Below are 21092 nucleotides of genomic sequence, written 5' to 3'. Positions count from 1 at the left end.
CTCGACGAGTAGAGTCGTGGATAAGGACGAGTAAAGGGAAGGGACTCGACGAGTTGACGGCCCAACTCGGCGAGTCCGGTCAACTAGAAGTTGACTTTTGACTTGGACTTGGTTGGGGGTAAAATGGTCATTTTACCCTAAGAGTAGATATCAATTCTAACTGTGTGTTTGTGGGGGTTGTAGCCGGATGATTTCCGGAGCAGCAGCGGACGGAGGTTTCCCGCACAGATTATCAACAGCTACTCGTACGAGGTGAGTTACCTTCCAGTAGTGGTGGGTCTACGGCCACAATGCCGGCCCACCAGTAGGAGTTGTATGTTAGATGATTGTCTTTGTGATATCATCTGGTTTTGCTACTACCTGATGTGTTATATGCTGGCATGATATGTTATATGTGATAGTAGTAGAGTTCGGTTGTTAGGACCGAAAGGTAGGTCAGACACCCCAAATATGTCTGACAGTATGTGATGATATGTTTATATGCTGGCATGATATGTTATATGTGATAGTGGTAGTAGGAGGGGAATAGTCCCCAAGTTCGGTTGTTAGGACCGAAGGGTAGTTCGGACACCCCAGATATGTCTGATAGTATGTTTATGTTATGATATATGTGATAGTAGCAGTAGGGGGTGGAATAGTCCCCGAGGGTCGGTTGTTAGGACCGATGGGTAGGTCAGCACCCCAGAATGGCTCGACACGGGTAGGTCAGCACCCCATAATGGCTTGACACGGGTAGGTCGGTACCCCAGAATGGCCGTACCGGGTAGGTCGGCACCCCAGAATGGCCGTATCGGGTAGGTCGGGTACCCCAGAATTGTCCGGCAGTATGTATGTTATGTGATTGTATGGTATGTGGTACGATGGGGGAACTCACTAAGCTTCGTGCTTACAGTTTACAGTTTTGGTTTCAGGTACCTCTTCAGCGAAGGGGAAGGAGCTGGCGCGGTAGCGGCACATCATACACATTCGCATTGATTTTCCGCACTTAAGATATTCTGGGATTGTACTCTGACATGATGCTATCTTAGGACTTGGGTTTTCAGACATGATATATTTATGTGGTTTTCTTATGAATGCTTTTATAATCAGTTAATTAAAATGAAATTTTTGGACTCGAAATTTGGGATGTTACAATTTGAGAGCCTTTTTGGCTCAAAAGTCCCATGCATGCACGTAAAGTTCGTAACTTTACGTGCTAGATCGAGCTTAGGGGCTTGGATCTATCATTTGGTCAAGTGTTGTACATCAGAAATCGAGGATTTAGGGTGTGGATGTTATCGACTCGGCGAGTCCGTTCTTGGGACTCGACGAGTCCAAGGCTTTGAGTCCCATATCTGTTGAGGGTCAAAAGGACTCAGTTGGGTGTTAGAAGGGTTGTAACAAGACAGAAAGAGTGACCCAACGCATTGGACTTAATTTTAGACCTGGAGTTCATGGGACTCGACGAGTGCTAGAACAGACTCGGCGAGTCCAAGGCAATCTTCTTAAGGTTGAAGATGAACTCGACGAGTTGTTCATACAACTCGGCGAGTCAAGGTCAGGACTTTTTCATCGGTTGAAGGTGAACTCGACGAGTGTTCATCCGACTTGGCGAGTCGGATGAAGGTTCATTGATGTTCGTAAGGAAGGGGAACTCGTCGAGTCGTTGCCAAACTCGACGAGTCGAGTCGTGGATAAGGACGAGTAAAGGGAAGGGACTCGACGAGTTGACGGCCCAACTCGGCGAGTCGGGTCAACTGGAAGTTGACTTTGACTTGGACTTGGTTGGGGGTAAAATGATCATTTTACCCTAAGAGTAGATATCAGTTTCTAACTGAGTGTTTGTGGGGATTGTAGCAGGAGGATTTCCGGAGCAGCAGCGGACGGAGGTTTCCCGCACAGATTATCAACAGCTTCTTGTACGAGGTGAGTTACCTTCCAGAAGGGGTGGGTCTAAGGCCACAATGCCGGCCCACCAAAGAGGAGTATTCGAAAGATGATTGTCTTTGTGATAATTATCTTGGTTTGGTTATGTGCTTTGGTCACGAGTATTATCTGCATGATATGTTACGTGTATTGTAGGGATTAGGTTCCCTGACAGCGGCCCTTAGGGCCGTAGGGTAGGTCAGTACCCGGATATGCCTGACTGCGTGTTTGTACCTTGCAGTTGTATGCTAGTAGTAGGGGGTGGAATAGTCCCCAGTTACCGGTTGAAAGATACCGACGATGGTTACCGGTTGAAAGATACCGATGATGATTACCGGTTGAAAGATACCGATGACGGTTACCGGTTGAAAGATACTGATGATGATTACCGGTTGAAAGATACCGACGAGGGTTACCGGTTGAAAGATACCGATGATGATTACCGGTTGAAAGATACCGATGATATTGCTTGGTATGTGGTATGATGAGGGAATTCACTAAGCTTTGTGCTTACGGTTTCAGTTTTGGTTTCAGGTACCTCTTCGTCTAAGGGGAAGGATCCGGCGGCGTAACATCGCATCACACACACACACATGATTTCCGCATGGAGTTTTCTGGGATTGTACTCTGATATGTTATTACTTTATGACTTGGGTTTTCAGACATGATTCATTATTTATGAGATGATGTGTTTTCACAGTATTTTCTTATGAATGTTTTTATAAGTCGGTTAATTAAAAAGAAATTTTTGGACTTGAAAATTGAGATGTTACAAAAATTGTGCAAAGGAAACCCTAGATTCAAGGAATCTATCAAATACACGAAATGGGAAGGAACTTGTACCTCAAAACGTGAATCTCAGTGTGAACAACACATATCCAAGCTCCACAACCGATCTAGCTTGGATTTTCTCACTCCTTCTTGCAAGATCACACCAAAGGATGAAGAATTAGCCTCCAAAATGCTCTCTAAGCTCTCTTTTCTCTCTAGGGTTTTCACAGGGGAGTAGTGGCCGCAAATGACGGCCATAAGGGCCTTTAAATAGGGCTTAGGCCCTGAGATTTAGGGTTTCACTTTACAGCGCGGACTCGCCGAGTCCGATCATTAATCCAGACAAGAATTCGCGATCCTACTCGGCGAGTCTGAGCGCCTACTCGCCGAGTCCCTCCCTAAAACTCAAGATAAATACTTAAAATAAGATACCTGGGAATCCGGATGTTACACGTGTTCCATTTTATCAATGCCACGTCGTGGCACAGAGTTTTTCCCAAAACTCCATCTTTGGTCATTGATAAAAAGTAAGCTTATCCAATCTGGAACACAAGTGTTACAACTCTCCCCTTCTTAAATTAGATTTCGTCCTCAAAATCATTCCTTACAACTTACCTGACACACCAGACGCTACCATAACTTCCTGAATTCCTATTAGGATTGAGAAATCACCTCAAACAGACGACAACTTTCCAACACCACTATCAAGGCAAAATCTTAGCAGAAATCACCTATCCCGATGAAGAAATGAACCTTTACATATTGACTGCAACCAGCAAAAAGTAACCATCATTACTCTGCCCGAGATTCTACAACCCAATACCATGCCTGACTTCCAGACATGCAAATTTATTCAAACCACATCTATAATGGCTCCATTTTGCAACCCGAACCAAACATACTCTTCCGACCCTGAATTATCTTGCTGATAACTGGAAAACAGAACCCCTAAGCATTCGCCGACGCCGATAACCATGCACCAGGAAGCAAGGGCGACTCACTACACGAGTCTCAAGCATTGGTGCCACACCAACATAAAAATCACATCCCGGTAACCAAACATTCACATTTCGATCTATCCAAGATCCCCCTGGTTCCGAGCTGACCTACCAATTAACTGAAGAACCGAATCCCGATACTTTGCTGAATTTGATAACCTCACACTCGGCCGCACTACGAGACTCCATCCAAGAGTCTAACTAACCAAGGCTATCCTAGCATGTCTTCCACACGTATACAATCCACTGATCACTAGGTTTCCCTACTCCAAACTTGTTCTAATGCCCTAAACCTGTCGGTCACTATCGGGTCCCACCCTCATGAGTCATACACTTACTGATTCATAATATCCCGTGACATCATTTAATCCACTCAAATTATAAGATCACAGAGCACTCTCATCTTGTCAACGTTCCATCGTTGGCCTTGGGACTCACCACCAATACTACCTGCCCTGAGCATAAACTCGAATGTCTAAATAGTTTGCTCAACCCAGATATCATAACCCAACTAGTCTCGAATAAATCTTGACTATACGAATGTGGTGATTATACTAACTCATCGACAAGATGTTTATTTTTATTCTTTTATATTTATAATTAGAATTTGTATAAAGTATTACCTATCAACTTTTTACATTATAATAAGCTAATCCAAATATGTTAAAAAAATCAAATTTTTTAGGACGAGTTACTTTTAGAAATAACAATGAATTGTTTATAACAGAAAAATGAAATACGTCCTTAAATTTGACATAAATGTATATATTTACCATTTTGCATATTTTAGATTCATTAAAGTCTGATGTTCACAATTTTTTTTTTCCATTGGTATCATTTTGCGTATTTCTGATTCATTAAAGCCTTTACATTTTGCAGAAATGTTCGGTTTTACGTTTTTGCTTGTTCATTAAAGCCTTTAAATTTGACGGAAATATTCTGATTTACCAGGTAAACTTGTAAAATGGATAAAAGTGTTTTTTTACAGAAGCATTGTAGGTGGAAAAAATATTTACATATTTATCGTGATTTGAAAAGTATTTACCAAAAGATAATAAAATAATTACAAATCTTATATTTATATTAAAAAATAAATAAATAAACATGATTGTACAAATTTGTCCCCCCATCTTTCCACTCCCTCCTCTCATTTTTCCTGTTGGAGTTGAGTTTTAACTGATTGTGTCGTTAAACGGAATAAATCATGGGATAAAAGAGCCACAATGCAGCACTCCTACTGGCCTCTGGGAAAGTCCAACCGATGATGAATCTCTGTGCAATGCTAATGAATGCCGCCCATAACGTCAAACCACTAGTGAACTTCTTCCACCCTCACAAACCCATCCCATCCCCGCCATCCTAATCTCCATGCATCGAAGACAATACGATTACATCTGATGAAAGCACCCTTACAAACCTACGACTAAAAGGAGTAACAAATGGGACACGACCAAACAAGTTGGTTTGATATACAAGCGGTCAAATGGGATATTCTCTTTCTCTTCTCCGCGTCACTTCGCAAGAAAATTACATTGTTATAATGGACTCCGAAGTAAGCACCGGAAAATTGAAGTCGGGGAAATTTGATACATTCAGAAATTGAATTGGACCCAAGACTACTAGAAAGTTTGTTAAGCTACAACTCAAGGATGAATAATGAGTGTAACGATGGCTAAAACTCGCTGACAATTTGATTGTAAAAACTAGCGGTTTCATAGAAGTGAGATTGGATAGATCTTGAATGGGACACGAGAGAAGATTGCGTTAAGAGAACGTACACTGAGTTTAAAGACGGTGGCAAGTCATCACGTGAGTCGAGGCCGCCATGTAGATTGAGGTATTTGACGATGGAAACACTGCTCATGCTCATGGAGGTATTTCGCCGGAAAATGCCACGCTGCACTTCTAATTAAAATAATCAAAAAGATCGGAAACAAGTTAGACCATCTTTTCGTAATTAAATCTTAAAATACAATGATTTTGTAATTATTTCTTTAAAAGTATTACACCTTTGCACAAAACTCATGGATAAAATTGAAAAAAAGAAATTACAAACTTCCGGCGCAAAAATGAAAATTCTGACTTTTCTTGCATAAGAATCCAAACGTCCATTAAAAACTTTGGCGCCACCCCTTAAAAGAAATTACTCATTGTACTTACGATTACAACATCGCCTCTCGCTATCTGCTCCTCACTTCGACTCTCCCCTGCTCGCCGTCGCCTCCCTTGTGAAGCCACCGGCCGGAGACATTCGATAGCCACAACTCCGTCGCACCCAACCCCAGGTTCCAATTTTCTTCCTTCTTTTCTGCGTTCTTTCTTCTTTTTTCTGCTTTCTTTGAAATCGCCAATTGATGTTGTTGGTCGATTTCTTTTTAATCCAAGAGGTTTACTTCTCCTGTGAGTTCCTTCTTTGACATACGAAATTTCTGTAGTATTTTTTTAATATCAACTGTCAAGTTCAAGTTTTTCCTGTGATTATTTTCTTTTTTTCTGCTTTCTTTGTAATATTTTCCTGGAGCTCTGTCAGGTGATTTCTTACTTTCATTGATAATTGATTTGCTATTTGTTAGTTGCTACTATTTTGCTGCATATTTTCTGCTACTGATTTGGTAAATTGTGTTTGATGTTCAAATGTATGAAATCTGATGAGTATAGTGTTCTGTAATAAATGGGAATGTGTTTGCAGGCAAGCTGTTTGATGAAATGCCTGAGAGGGATAGTACTTTCTTATGCATGTTTTCACTTATCAATTCTAATATACATGTTTTAATGTTTAACTAGCGATGTTTGGTCGTAAAACAAGCTTCAATAGGAGGCGTAGATTTTTCTTCCTCCGTAAGCTGCGTACTGCTACTACACAACCTCGAGCTTCCCTTAATGGCGACAGTAGCAGCAGCGGGTCTAAAGGTAAATAGATTTGTAGTGTTGCTCATTTGGATCTTATCAATTTTAGAAAATAGCATGATTGATTGCTGAGGCTGAGGGTTGACAGGTAAAGGTAATCCTTTTCTGGTGCCTGGTGCAACGGTTGCAACTATAGCCATGCTTGGAGCTCTTCATGCTAGACGAATGTATAGTGATAAAAAGGTATGTAATGCACACTCCAACAACAGTCTTGTGTAAGTCAATAAAATAATGCTGGAGTTTTTTAAAAGAAAAACTTTTATCTTAAAATTATCCAGCTTGAAGAGGCTAGAGAGAGTGGCATTGAACCCGAGCTCCAACCTGATGTAAAAGTATTGAATTCTGTCTTTCATCTTTTGTCATATTTTGAGACATGTAGAAAGGTTGTTAACTTGTTATTGCTTAATACCTGATTTTCTTGCTTGACAAATGTAGGCTAAATTCCTGAATATGTTACCTCTACGCTCCATTTCAAGGTTTTGGGGTCATTTGTCTGGCAAGGTGAGAATCATCCAAACGCAAAAGATTAGTTATGTTGTTGAGTTGGTAATTTGGTAAAAGTAAATAATTTCATTAGAGATGATGTGTACTTACTTGCACAAAGTTTCTTTAGACTGAGTAAATCTATAACTACCAACAAGTCTGTTGCCAATTTACCTTTTCTTTTGAAAAGAGAGAATGTGTACTTACACAAAGCTTCTTTTCTAGGAAAAACGGAAAAGGTGACCTACTTTTGTGGCTGTTTATAGGTTTGTGCTATTTTCTTAAAATTTGTTTTGCCACAAATCAAAAGCGATTTTACATGTCATGGTGAACTTCCTTTTGTTTTAGTATATTGTTATACGAGTGGTGTTAAAAATGTAATTTTCATCAAGCTTCACCAGTAATGTCTTTATATTTATATAAAGGAAATACTTTGACCCTTCAAGTTGAATGTATGTGATGAATAATTATATCATGTGCACTGAATGATGTATATGATAATGTTAACTGTTAAGTCCCTTGGCTTCTGTTATCCATGAAAAAAAAAACGAATGACATAACAACTAGAGAAATTGCTGTTGAGAGCTACAAAATATGGTCTTGTATTCTGGTGTTTGATTGAGAAACAAGTGGTTATGATGTTTGTTTGTTTGTTTGTTTCCAAACAGGAACTTCCAGTTTGGGTGCGTCCATATGCTCATAGAGCTTGGGCTCGTGCATTTCATTCAAGTATGTTACTTGTTGAACCCAGAAATTATTATTATTATTATTATTATTATTATTATTACACTGGTGTGAATGTGAATGTGAATGTGAAAGTGATATGTTATTGTTGTACCTTACTTAGACTTGGAAGAGGTGGGCCTGCCTTTAAAGGAATACGCATCACTTAAAGATTTTGTTATTCGCAGACTGAAAGATGGTGCTAGGCCAATCAATTCTGACCCACACACTCTGGTAGGCTACCAGCTGCTTGATATTTATATATTTATATTTATAATTTACATGATTATGTAACATGTAAGTGTAGATGAGTCCTGTTGATGGTACTGTGTTAAGAGTTGGAGAGCTGAAAGAAGGGGTTATGATTGAGCAAGTTAAAGGCTTCTCCTATTCTGTATCTTCCCTCTTAGGTGCACGTTCCTTACTCCCTCTTATGGCACCACCTGCCCATGAAGATACAAGTTGCCAACAACAAAACAAGCTCAACAGCAGCAGCAGCAAATCATGGTGGAGAATTTCATTAGCTTCACCAAAACTTAGGGAGCCTTCTTCACCACCGTATTTTCATACCTCTCTTACTCGCTTCATATCATATAAATTATAATTAACATTTTTCTTCTTACAAGTGACATTATTAAGGAGTTTTATATTTACTTTTTTTTTTATGTTGGTTGCAGCAGTCCAATGAAAGGTCTCTTTTATTGTGTTATATACCTGACGCCAGGAAACTACCATCGAATTCACTCACCAGTTGATTGGAATGTACTTGTTCGCCGCCATTTTTCTGGTAAACATCATTGTTTAATGAAAAAAAAAAAAACTCATTATTCTAGACAAGTATATACCCTTCCTATTACCTGTTTTAACTATATAGAAGAATATTGCATGAATATGCCATATCCTATTCCTAGTAGAATATGTGCAATAATAATAAGTTTATGAAACCTTTTTTGCAGGTCGGCTCTACCCTGTTCATTCACGTGCTATCAGGACAATAAAAAATCTTTATGTTGAGAATGAAAGGGTAATTCTAAACTTCCTTCTCTATGTAAAAAATCTTTATGTTGACAAAATCACAAACCAAGGGTGGGGGTTGTTAATAACTTACTTACACCCAAGTACTAAAGCAACATAAAGAAAAAAAAAAAAAATCTAAATTCTAGAGCTTGGTGCTTTAATCTCATTGTACCACCCTACGGGGAAATAGAGATAAATAACCCCAAGAAACAATAACTACTACTAGTGTCATATCACATGATGTTTCACTTTCTTCGGTTTGAAACAGTATTTGGTCTTTAGAGGATTGATATTTTCCATGTTAGCAGGTTGTCCTAGAAGGTAGATGGCAAGAAGGTTATATGGCAATGGCTGCAGTTGGTGCAACAAATATTGGCTCCATTGAGGTTGTGTTTAAATTTATTTATTTATTTCCATTGAAATCTCCCAAAAGTAATAGTAAATACTAAATAGAAATGTATTGCAGCTTTTCATTGAACCTGGTTTAAGAACAAACCTACCAAGAAAGAAGTTGGTCCAATCAGAGGCCCCTCAAGAGCGGGTGTATGAACCTCAAGTGATGCTCAAGAAAGGAGATGAGGTTAGATTCTTTGATGACAATGGAATGGAATAGAAAGACAAAAGTTTCTTACAAAATCTTATCTTGTGTTTGCAGGTAGGTGCGTTTAACATGGGATCAACAGTGGTGCTAGTTTTCCAAGCACCCACAACTTCACCATCATCAGAATTCAGTTTCTGTGTTGAAAAAGGCGATAAGATACGAATGGGAGAAGCTCTAGGACGTTGCCATTAACAGCTGTAATTATTGATGCTGGTGTTTATATGGATTTCATTGCTATATTATTATTATTGATGGCTGGGAAACAACTATTTTAGAAGAGATGAGGACAGAAAAAGCTAACCAGATGCCCTTTGGCCCTTGCTACTTATCAAGTTTTGATTTCTTTATTATTATTTTTTTTACTTCTCTTTTGTTTTACTGAACCCATAACTAGGTCTCTTTGTAATTGTAGTGAATTTTTTTGTTGGGGTATTGACATTTCATCTTTTCACACAAATGTAGATATGTCTTTCTTAAGGATTCAATGATCATATGATATAACATGAAATCCTAACTGTATCATTATAGGTAAAAGGACGACATTTCAGTGTGTGTGTGTGTGTGTAATTGTGTATCATGAGTCATATTTGTTTGATAGGTGGAGAAATGGAATAGGAAAATGTGAATCAAACTAACAAATGCAAGTCCTGATACCAAAATACACCAAGTCAGACAACTGTAACTTGTAATTCAATCAAATAATAAACTGGATTTTTCATGTTGTCATGGAGGAGAGTTAAAGTGCCTATGAATATCTCAATTAGAATACTAGTCACATGGGTAAATAAATTCCAATAAGAACATGAATAACACCACACCACACCCACAACACAAGTATGTAATTTCTAAATCAGAGTTTTGAGCTTAAAGCATTTACATTCCTTCATATGAGGTCACAGTATATGAATATCTCTCATCTTTCAGTCAAACTACAAACCAAATTCAACTCCATCTCTTTCTCTATATCAAAACTTTGTTCCTGAAACAATAACCACATTCTCATTTTAGTATGGTCCCTCATTTCACACACTGACTTTACGTTCAATTTCAACCATCAAATTATAACTGGAACAGAATGCTATACCCTAAGCACTTCCATCTAAAATAGGGCAAAATCGGCTTAAATCTAAAAACTGGAATTGCGAAATGTAAAACTAAGAGGTTGATGATTACAATAATGCCAGGAATTTATTTATTAACTAATAACACATATTGATCTATAAACTAAACTAAAAATAGAAGTAAAAAAGGAAAGCACACCTACGTCTGTTTAGCAAAAGACGAAGAAGACGGGACACGTTTGTTGCGAAACATCATATAACCAAGAGGCAAAACGACGCCGATCATCATGATTGCAGATCCGATCAAGTATCTCACTGGACTTGGTGGTTCCACCTCCAACAGGAACCTCTTAATCTGTAACAAAATCGAGAATTATATTTCAATCCAGACCTAACAAATTGGATTCAACAGTAAGATCAGATAACACTAGCTCAGTAGAAATTTTTTTAGTTTGTGTGTAGAGACTGGAGTGTAACCCTAGATCTACTTACAGGTGAATCGGGAGAGATGACTTACAGGCATGGTTTGGCTGGGTTGGGTTGGAGATGATCGATGGCAGAGAATTCACGAATTATGAGATGAAATAATTTCCCACCAACTTCTAAATCAGATTCTGGCCTTCCTAATCCTGCAACATTTGCAAAGCATTTACACGAATGATAATGTATTAATGTGGTTGATGCATTTATTTATTTATAACTCAGGCTGTTTTATATTTGATTTTGTAACGATTTTAGTTGCTAATCAATTAAAAATGTCCAAATCAGTAAGACATTTTTATTGAGAAATTAACTATATTAAAGACATCCACACTCCATTAATTATTAAGAGTTTGAGAAATTAAATATCCTTCTATTTTTTTTCTTATAAATATTCTTATCAAATTAAATGATAACATCTATCATATTAGCATACTAAAATATCATTAAATAAACATTAAATATTACACATGTCATTATTTAATTGGATAGGAGGATTTGTAGGACAATAAGTAGAAGAATATTTAATTTCTCTTAAAGTTTAATGGATTGACACATATCATTTTACTTATTATACAATTCTACATTAATTTTCCTATAATGCATTAGAGTTCAATGGTCATTGAACTCTATATCCATTGAATGCCAACATGTCAATCCACAATAATAGAGTTTAATCAATTGAATGTCAATTAGACATACCACCTCATTCAACTCTCTCATTAAACTATGCATTGTGGATGCTCTAACCATGATATGATGTGTATTTAAGCAAAAAAAGTTTTTTTTTTCGCAAAATAACAATTTAAATCCGAAATGAGACATTTCAGATTGACAAAAAATATTTTTTCTGACAAACAAATATATTTTGGAGTGACATTTCAGATTTTGGACTTACTAAAATTAAACGAAACATATATATAAACTACAGTTTAAGATCATATATTTTATTAAAAACTGTGATATTAAACATTTTCAAATAGATATTTCAGACATAAGTAGAAATATTTTTTTGAAAAAACATTTTGCAAAAAAAAAAAAGAACTCTAAAATTTAAAAAAACAAGTCTAGAAAGGATCATTCAAAATAAATTTGTCATTTTTCAAAAATTGAAAAAAAAAAGATGTTATTACTTGGTTATGATGATAATATAGCACAAAGCAATGAAAACATAAAAATCAAAACTTGGTCATCATACTCCATAGCAAGGTTCTAAATAACGTAAGACGGAACTTGACGGTAATGTCAAGCCTCAAGCTTTTTTGAGTCGTGACGAGCCACGTCGTTTGTAAAGCATGACTTAAAGTGACGATTTTGTATATAATCAATAATTTAATATATATTTTCTATTATTATTCATTTTTATATACATATGTAATCTAAGGTGACATTTTTTTCAAAACTTGACGACAAGTACAAGCCTTGGAGTCATGACGCAGATTTTATACATCTTATGGTGCAATATGTAGATTTTATACACCTAAAAGAGGGGAGGGGCTGAGAGTTCCATGAAGAAACGATGAGGGAAATGGTGGGAAAACCCTATGTGTCATGTTCTAAAAGTCTTTGGGACCAGCTAGGGTTAATCACTTTTATACCCTTGTCCATTTTAAGTGTTATTCTTATCTTCTAATTTGAATTAGAGATAATTACACTTAAAGCCTTGTACTTCTTAAGTTTCTAATTAACTCACCATTAGTTGACAAGTTAATAAACTAGTCTTTTTCATTTTCCTTTTGTCATTTTGTGTTTACATCATGTCTTGCATGTAACCCAAAGGATCCTGCTAAATATGAAAAATCACTAACTTGTTGCGACCATAAGCATATTTCCAAAAGTTATTTTTCTTTAAAAAAAACTCATTTAGAAAGGTTAGTTTAGTGAATTTCCCATTTTTAATTTGTAATATATTAAAAAAATTATTTTGTAAAATGTTTGGTCCCACCTACCACCTTTGACTCTTTCCCCATTTACCTTAACTAGTACACTATTTACTGTGCTCTCATACCATCGTTATCTTCCCTCTTATTCCTAGACTTGACAATGAAGTGGGTTCTGACCTAATCTGATTCAAATCCGTAAGAGTTATATAGATTTATATCTTAGTTTTTGATTCGTTTATAAGTTTACCCCATACCCTTTAACCCTTTTATTTAATGCGTTAGGTATGGATTATTACTGACCTACTCCATTTATAACTCGCTCCATTTAAGTATAACACCCTTTGATTTCCCCATACTTTTTCGTTTCTTTATAATTATATTTTCCCAAATCGAAAGGGAGGATTATGGAGTTGTTTTCGTCTTCTCTAATCAAACACATACTTTGAGAGTGCAATCTTCTTCCAAGTGAGATTGATTTTCAAATCAACCATATGTTTTCTATAGCAGACATTTATTTTATTTAAGATTCATCTTGATGTCTACGTTGCCCCATGAACGTTTGATATAGTAGACATTTATTTGAAATTTTTTAAAAGTGTTTGGATCAATGCTAATTTGCTCTAAACCTAATCCATTGCTAGGTCTACTTGTTCTCTGTGTCATCCTCTACTTTTCAGAACCAAATAAAATTTTTCTTTATAGTTTAAAATATCATTTGTTTTTGTTGCGGAAAATCCTAGTTAAATAAAACCTTTTTATGAGATAATAATATTGTTTCAAAATATTAAAACACTACGGATATCATAATTCATATCCAAAATATGTTACAACGTAAAGAGACAAGGTCCTGAATACTATCACAAGCTTCTCTCTTATTTCACTCGACATCCTATTTAGTTTCCAACAGCCTTAGTTCCACTACCTATGATGCATATAAATTGAGTGGGTTGTGTTGGGAAACCCGACGAGACACATAAAGTTTTCAATCCCATAATACTTTAATCATATATAATAATCCTACAACATAACTGTTACCAGACAATATATATAATTAAACCAACACAGATAACTATAAGATAAAAGCAAAGAAACAGGAAAAACAAGATGAATGTGCAGCCTTAACTCGCTGGAACTTTTATTGAAGAAAAATAACTCAAAACTTAATCTGATGTGATTAGAGGATCCTATCGGTTTTTATACTAAACATAACATATTCGAATAAAACTAGGATTCTAGAAAGATAATCACAAAACATTACTTATAAGAATTTCCTTATTACTCAAGGAAGTTAGGAAACCTTGGACAACACTCCAAGTAATCCATAATCTGGACCAGAACATGCCATTAGCCACATTTGTTCTTACATAATTCCCCAAAAATCACCTCCTAAATTTCTGAGTCGAGGGTAATTCTTGCACACCATGCAACATTCTCATCTCTGCGAACCTTATCCGAGTTAAGGCATTCGTAAGTGGATTCACTCATTGCTTGTCTCCTGAAAAATATTCAATAATCACTTGCTCATTTTCAACACACTCTCAAATAAAGTGGAATCGAGTGTGAATGTGTTTGTTTCTTTCAATAAAGACAAGATTCTTTAACAATGTTATTGATGATTCTTTGTCTATGCGAATCGACACCTTTTGTTTCTTAATTCATGTCAGCTTAGCTAACAACTCCCCTGACTAAGCTGCCAGACACTCAACTGCAGTAGCTGCCATGAACTCAGCTTCACACTAGGACAAAGCTATTGTATCTTGCTTCTGGGAGCACCAAGTGATAGATAGGCGAGTCACCAAGGTAGCAAACATGCCCTGTTGTACTTCTGCTATCATCAACATCTACATTGTGACTCCTATCATTATAACCTAGCAAGATCATATTTTTACTATGTTTATATACTATCCCAAAAGATGGAGTACCACGTAACTAACGAAGGATTTGCTTAATAGCGTGTGCATGAGATTCTCTTGGACTTTGCATATAACGACTAACTACTCCAACTAAATATGTTAAATCGAGACGTCTGTGCAATAGATATCGTAAGCAACCCACTATTTTTTTATAATGGGTAGCTTTAACTTTTGGTTCGTCTTCAGCTTTAGATAATTTTAGTCCAGGCTCCATAGGACATTGAGTTGTATAACAATCTTCCATACCTGCTTCTTTTAGAATTTTTATGGCATAATTCTCTTGCTTTACCTTTACACAACCGTTTTCTTACAATACTTCAATACCCAAGTATCAAGCTAGTTTGCCAAGGTCCGACATTTCAAACTATAACGCCATTAGTTTCTTGAATTGGTTTATAAACTCTAAACTTGTTCTCGTCACGAACAAATCATCTACATAAACCGCAACAATTATATATTCTCCACTTGAAACCTTTCTATAAACCGTATTTTCTTGGATGCATTGTTGAAACCCATATTTTTCAACGTATTATTAAGCTTCAGGTTCCATGCTCTCAGAGATTGTCGAAAATCGTATAAAGCTTTTGCCAATTTGTAGACTTTTGTTTCTTCACATTGCTTCATGAAACCTTTCGGTTGGCTTACGCACACTTCTTCTTTTAAGTCACCATATAAAAATGTCGTTTCATGTCTAAGTGATGAATCTTTCATCCGTTCCCGGCCGCGAGAGCAATCAATAGTCTTATTGTACCGAGTCGAGCTACCGTGTGAATACTTCATCAAAATCAATGCCTTGCTCTTGCACATAGCCTTTAGCCACTACATGCGCTTTGTACCTTGTAACTGACCCATTCGTATCTCTTTTAATTTTATACAACCATCTTAAACCAATGGGTTTAGCATCTTTAGGAAGGAGGTATTTGTCTTCGTTCAAGAACACCGTTTCTTGAATTGTATTCATCATAAAGAACGACCCTTCTTCATGATCTGTATCACCTTCTTATGTTTCGTTAAGATTAGCCTCATGATTTTTGGTTTGGTCTGGGTATCTTGAAGCAAAGTGATCATACTTATCACACTGGTAATATTGAATATCAGAGAGATCCCTTTGTTCACGTTATTTTCCTTTTTGTTTTTTATCATCACGAGTTTCAGTGGATTCCGAATGACTGTGATTTTAGGTGTTACCCCGACCACGTCCACCACCACGTCCTGTTCTTCGGTTATTTGAACCCCGACCTCTACTTATTAATGATTCAGTGTTTATATTAGAAGATTCTGCTTTGGAATTAAGTAATTTGCTTTGAGTGTCAGTTACTTTGTCTTCTCCTTTGATTCTTTCTTTCATAAGATTTTAAGTGACCAACCACATTTTCAAAGTTTATCGTCTTAAGGTCCAAAACTTTTTCAAGGGCTGCAATTATTTGACAAATCTATTCAATTTATATATTTTTTTTTAAAACACAATGTTTTATTAGAAAATAAAAATAAAAATACGATGCTTTAATAAACAAATGAACTGAAATAGGTTGTTTTTCCATGCATTCATCACTTGACATAAACACTTCTTATTCACATCTCAAGATTACAATCTTAGAATTTACCAAAGCAAAATAAATCACAAACTTGAGATTATGGGGCGGCCAAATATGAATAAGATATATAACAATATCTCATCAACAGTGACCCTTTACCTTCCACAATTCTCAAAATGGATGCCAAATAAAAAGGATATTACAATTGCAACCTATAGAAAACATGAGTACAATTTGGATATGAAAACTATTACAACTTCTTAAGCATAGTCTTCAGAGGCTGGGAGTGCAGCATATGATCCAATGAATACATCGCCATAGATAAGTCCAGCTAGACCACCACCAATAAGCGGTCCAACCCAATAGATCCAAATTTGCGAGAAGTCTCCACTAACCACAGCAGGTCCAAAGGACCGGGCAGGGTTCATGGAACCACCACTGAATGCTCCGGCTGCCAAGATGTTAGCTCCAACGATGAACCCAATGGCAATGGGTGCGATGGTTCCAAGTGAGCCTTTTTTAGGGTCCGCTGCAGTTGCATAAACAGTGTAGACTAGCCCAAATGTTATAATGATCTCAAAGACTACTCCTTGTAGAGCATTCATCCCATCAGCAACCCCATGGGTTGGAACGGCCTACAAAATATCAAAACAACATACCCATATTCATGATTTCATATAAACACACACATACATCATACATACATATATATTATTTAAAAGGTTTCACTATAAAATAGAGTTTTACCAAGCCACCGGTGACAAACTGGAGAAGGAAACAAGCAGCAGTGGCACCGAGCAGTTGAGCAATCCAGTAAAATAAACCAGTGAGGATGGTGATGTTGCCACCAATAGCCAATCCAAATGTGACAGCTGGATTCAAATGACCACCGGAAATATTGGCTGCCATTGAGACTCCGACAAACAATGCAAAAGCATGAGCCACTGCAACAGCTACTAGTCCGGCAGGGTCTAATGGCGCGTCTGTTGTGAGCTTGCCTGTAATGTTCCAATACAAGTTCATGTTACAACAACAATTGAGTCTTATTTCTTAATTTTTGTTATTAATTGTTCTCTAGATGAATGATATTTAAACATACTCTGGGAAATGAATTGATGCCACACTTTAAAGAAATCATACTTGACCAAATGAAAAACTCACCATATGCGATAGCCGAGCCAACACCAGCGAAAACGAAAAGAAGTGTAGCAATGAACTCAGCCAAATAAGACTTAATTGAGCCAACACTGAAGGAATCACCAAAATCACCAAATGCCAACTTCACCATTTTCAATGTTTCTAAGACCGAAACTATGAACTCAAAAAGTTAAATAACTAGTTGTAAGATGATTGGCTTGCTGAAACTTGTGAGTTCCTAGTTGTTCAACATAGGGTTATATAGTGCACAATTTGATGTTTTTCGAATTTTCAAAAATATTCATTCTTTTAAAGTTATTTTGTGAAATCAGTTTAAATAATGACCACTTGCATTTCATGTATAGAGAATGTTTGGAGGCACCGACCATGGGCCCAAAGAGCCTAACCATGACCACTCATTGGTGACAACCCACCGGCCTAAAAAATTGAAATATTTCTTGATTATGAAGTGGAGACAAAATAATTATTTAGAAAAATTAAATGAATAATCAATAATATCTGCTATCTGCAAAAGTTTATGAAGTTAAGCTTAATTATGTGTTGTGGAATAGTTAATTAAGTGAGCTCCAAATGATTGAGGGGATGAGTCATCTTCTTTAAAAATTCCGAATATAAGAGCATAATATTTACTCCCTAGTGTAAAGTGCATTCTCATCAATCGGGTTTATCGTCAACATATGACTACAAATCATAATTAATTAAAATTATGTTAGGCTTGAACATAAGACTATAATTATGAATTTTCATTTTTTTACTATTGAAATAAGTACGATATAAAATGAAGGTCTTAGATCAATTTATAAAGATTTTTTTTGTTGTTCTATATAATTATAGATAATCTGGGCAGAACACATACACAATAACTAGGGGGCAGAATTGAAATTTCAAAACATAACAATATAGACAAGAAAAATTTATTCAAAATTATGCACTCTAAAAAAATAACTTATCGATATATTGTTGATCAAAATGGACCTCATCGATTTTAAGTCTTGCAAAATTATTTTTAAACTAATAATATCGACATGTTGTCTTTCAAATAACAAAACCGAAAAATTATTCAAACACTCTACCAATCTTTCTTATATTTTATTTTTTCAAATATCGGCCTCCCCCAGCCCCTCTTATGGTCTGCCAATGTATATAATTCGTAATGTTTTAAAGAAATATTGTTTCGAACAAAACATTATTTCATCGATCATACTTAATACAATATTTTCATCCCCGGTTCCATTCTCATGTCTTTCTCATGTCTTGTGCAATTGTATATGCATACAAAAAGATATATTATTGTTATAATAGTTATTCAATAAAAATATCATATACACACTTACACATGTTTTGTTAAATTTGTTAAATAGTTTAGCTATATTTTATTCGTTTGTTTTGTATAGTGACCCTTTGTATATATATATATATATATATATATATATATATATATATATATATATATATATATATATATTGTTTCAATATACGTAACCCTAATTATGGGTTTTCACATTATTCAACATGGTATCGAGCCTGCAAAGTGATCGTACAATCTAAACCACCTGACGTTTTTTTCCGCTGCTACCTCTGACGTTTTCCTTCATCACCGTCGACAACCACTCAATCGTTGTCTCCTGCTGCTTTGTTTCTTCATCGCAACAACATCTTTGTGTTGTATTGATCGCCTTCACCTCCTGTTTGAAGACCCGTGCACAACTGCCTTCTTCTGTGTTACCCTCTCAATCATCGAATTAAAATAGTTGGTACATTTAATTTCTCTCTACCTTCTGTTAAGCTTTATGTTCATTACTTTTTATCTTTGTTAGATTTATTTTTTCGATTTATCCGGTTGTCATGTCCACCATGTCATCTTCAAGCTCCACCACTTCTCCCACAACTAGTCAACTTGTCTTTGCACTAACCAATGTCTCCAACCAATTTTGTTTTAAATTATCAGTTGATGGATTTAAATACAAACCGTGGAAACACATCTTCTTATACATGTGCAAAGGAGCTAAGGTGCATGGCCAGTAACTGACAAATCACTCCATAACGGTGATAATGATGAAGACTGGGAGACCATTGATTCCCGGATCAAATCATGGTTCTATACTACCTGTGATGCTAATCTTTTGCTGATTATATCTAGTGATAATTGCATAGCCAAAGACCTTTGGGAAAAACTCGCTGAATTCTTCCTCAATAACAAAATGTCTCGAATTCTCCAGCTTCAAGAGCAATTTCGTAACACTAAGAATGGGTCTTCATCCATCACAAAATTTTGTCACACATTGAAGAACTTGGTTGAAGCACTTGCAGATTGTGATTCCTATAATGATGAAATTGAGCTTGTGATGCAAATCCTCCGCCAACTTCTGCCATCTTATCATAGTATCATGGACGTAATCACAAACACTAAGCCTTTTCCCTCTTTTCTTGAGGCCAAGAACATGCTCCTACTTCATGAATCTCGTGAAGAAGCGATTGTTCTCACTCGTGATCCTACTTATACATCTCCCACTGCATTGTACACTTCTTGCTCCCACCAGTGACAAATAGAAAAATAAGTTTAATATGGGTTAAAATAATGGGCGTTCTACTTACAAAGGGGGGGGGGTGCTATTGTTTCTACTAGTTCGAATTCTTTTTCAGGTACACAAGGAGTGTACAATCAAAATCAGATTCCTTTTGGCAATCAAACGCATATCGGAGCTTATTTTTTTTAGCCCACCAACATTCTCGGAGCCCCTCCTACAGTGCACGGTGCTCCCCATTTGTGATAGCCTCCTGCTATCACGCAACAGCAGCCTTCGTTGCTGTTGTCCCTTCCCTCGGTGCTCCCACTTACGACCCTCCACAACTGCAACAAAACACATCTCTCGATTTCTCATAACAACCCCCTCAACATAATTTTTTGGACAACAAACTCCACTATTCTTGGGTCAACTCTCGCAAACCTATGGACACCACAACAACAATATTTCCGGCATCTCAACAACCATCTCAAATATCCTTTGGTGGTCATGTCTCTCAATACAGGCAGCCTCAACTCACGGATCTTGCCTTGGTGTTTCAAGTTGTGTCTGTTCAACAACCCCTGACAACAATTACTCTATGGACTCTAGTGCATACTCACACATGACTTTTAATCAAGGTATAATGCATTCTATAACCCCATGTACTTCAAAATTCATTATGGTTGGTTATGGTGATGTCCTTCCCGTTCTATTTATTGGACAAACTCCTTTTCCCTTCTCAAATACACATCTTTCTTTAAATAATGTTATTGTTTCAAATAAAATTGTTAAAAGTCTTATTTATGTTCGAAGCTTCACTGCCGATAACTCTGTTTCTGTCAAGTTTGATCCTTTTGGTTTTACCGTGAAGGATCTTAAAATAGGTATCTCTCTGCAACGATGCAACAATGATCACAACGAGTTGTTTCCAGTTCTTCCGTCGTCAGTCGCATACATATCTGATTCTGCTAATGTTGTTGTTTCGTATGATACATGACATAGACGGCTTGGTCACCCTACATCTATTTTTTAGTTTCTTCACTCGCGTAAGTTTATTTCGTGTCCTAAAAAAGACTCAAAATTATGTCATGCTTGTCAGTTAGGAAAACATTGTCGTTTACCTTTTACATCGTCACATACTACCACGTCT

General features: G+C 36.5%; 3 protein-coding genes across 5 annotated transcripts; 1 reads left to right on the top strand and 2 right to left on the bottom strand.

Annotated features, from left to right (window-relative positions):
• Positions 1 to 5752: 5752 nt before the first annotated feature.
• Positions 5753 to 9955, top strand: PSD1 (phosphatidylserine decarboxylase 1). 2 transcript variants are annotated; one of them, XM_079055346.1, is made up of 13 exons: positions 5753 to 5959; positions 6459 to 6584; positions 6670 to 6764; positions 6860 to 6913; positions 7017 to 7082; positions 7733 to 7793; positions 7912 to 8021; positions 8095 to 8345; positions 8465 to 8574; positions 8744 to 8811; positions 9113 to 9190; positions 9271 to 9384; positions 9460 to 9955. In XM_079055346.1, exons 2-13 carry the CDS (start codon positions 6461 to 6463, stop codon positions 9595 to 9597), a joined length of 1269 nt encoding a protein of 422 aa, XP_078911472.1. In that variant the 5' UTR covers positions 5753 to 5959; positions 6459 to 6460; the 3' UTR covers positions 9598 to 9955. The 2 variants fall into 2 exon arrangements, with proteins under 2 accessions (XP_078911472.1, XP_078911473.1); XM_079055347.1 differs by having other exon boundaries at positions 5754 to 5959; positions 8468 to 8574.
• Positions 9956 to 10073: 118 nt separating this feature from the next.
• On the bottom strand, positions 10074 to 11148 carry LOC145119647 (uncharacterized). Of its 2 annotated transcripts, none has more exons than XM_079055349.1 (3): positions 10984 to 11148; positions 10666 to 10821; positions 10074 to 10384 (listed from the first exon to the last, which is right to left on the bottom strand). In XM_079055349.1, exons 1-2 carry the CDS (start codon positions 10987 to 10989, stop codon positions 10666 to 10668), a joined length of 162 nt encoding a protein of 53 aa, XP_078911475.1. In that variant the 5' UTR covers positions 10990 to 11148; the 3' UTR covers positions 10074 to 10384. The 2 variants fall into 2 exon arrangements, with proteins under 2 accessions (XP_078911475.1, XP_078911474.1); XM_079055348.1 differs by having other exon boundaries at positions 10670 to 10821.
• Positions 11149 to 16257: 5109 nt separating this feature from the next.
• On the bottom strand, positions 16258 to 17744 carry LOC145119237 (putative aquaporin TIP-type RB7-5A). Its single transcript, XM_079054860.1, has 3 exons — positions 17439 to 17744; positions 17025 to 17275; positions 16258 to 16912 (listed from the first exon to the last, which is right to left on the bottom strand). The coding sequence occupies exons 1-3, from the start codon at positions 17563 to 17565 to the stop codon at positions 16538 to 16540; spliced, it is 753 nt and encodes a 250-aa protein (XP_078910986.1). The 5' UTR covers positions 17566 to 17744; the 3' UTR covers positions 16258 to 16537.
• Positions 17745 to 21092: the final 3348 nt, after the last annotated feature.

Source organism: Lactuca virosa, chromosome 6, assembly GCF_052849685.1.
Source record: "Lactuca virosa cultivar CGN04683 chromosome 6, Lactuca_virosa_CGN04683_v6, whole genome shotgun sequence".
NCBI lineage: Eukaryota > Viridiplantae > Streptophyta > Magnoliopsida > Asterales > Asteraceae > Lactuca > Lactuca virosa.
Note: the sequence above shows the minus strand (reverse complement) of the source record. Positions and strands in the feature narration are given on the sequence as shown.

Excerpts from the sequence above, each read along its gene's own strand:
- PSD1 (XM_079055346.1), top strand. The coding sequence starts at position 6,461 with ATGTTTGGTCGTAAAACAAGCTTCAATAGGAGGCGTAGATTTTTCTTC. Across the intron at positions 6,765-6,859 it reads GAATGTATAGTGATAAAAAG|CTTGAAGAGGCTAGAGAGAG; the intron begins GTATGTAATGCA and ends AAAATTATCCAG. Across the intron at positions 9,191-9,270 it reads CAAATATTGGCTCCATTGAG|CTTTTCATTGAACCTGGTTT; the intron begins GTTGTGTTTAAA and ends AATGTATTGCAG.
- LOC145119237 (XM_079054860.1), bottom strand. The coding sequence starts at position 17,565 with ATGGTGAAGTTGGCATTTGGTGATTTTGGTGATTCCTTCAGTGTTGGC. Across the intron at positions 17,276-17,438 it reads TGGCTCGGCTATCGCATATG|GCAAGCTCACAACAGACGCG; the intron begins GTGAGTTTTTCA and ends GGAACATTACAG. Across the intron at positions 16,913-17,024 it reads AGTTTGTCACCGGTGGCTTG|GCCGTTCCAACCCATGGGGT; the intron begins GTAAAACTCTAT and ends GATATTTTGTAG.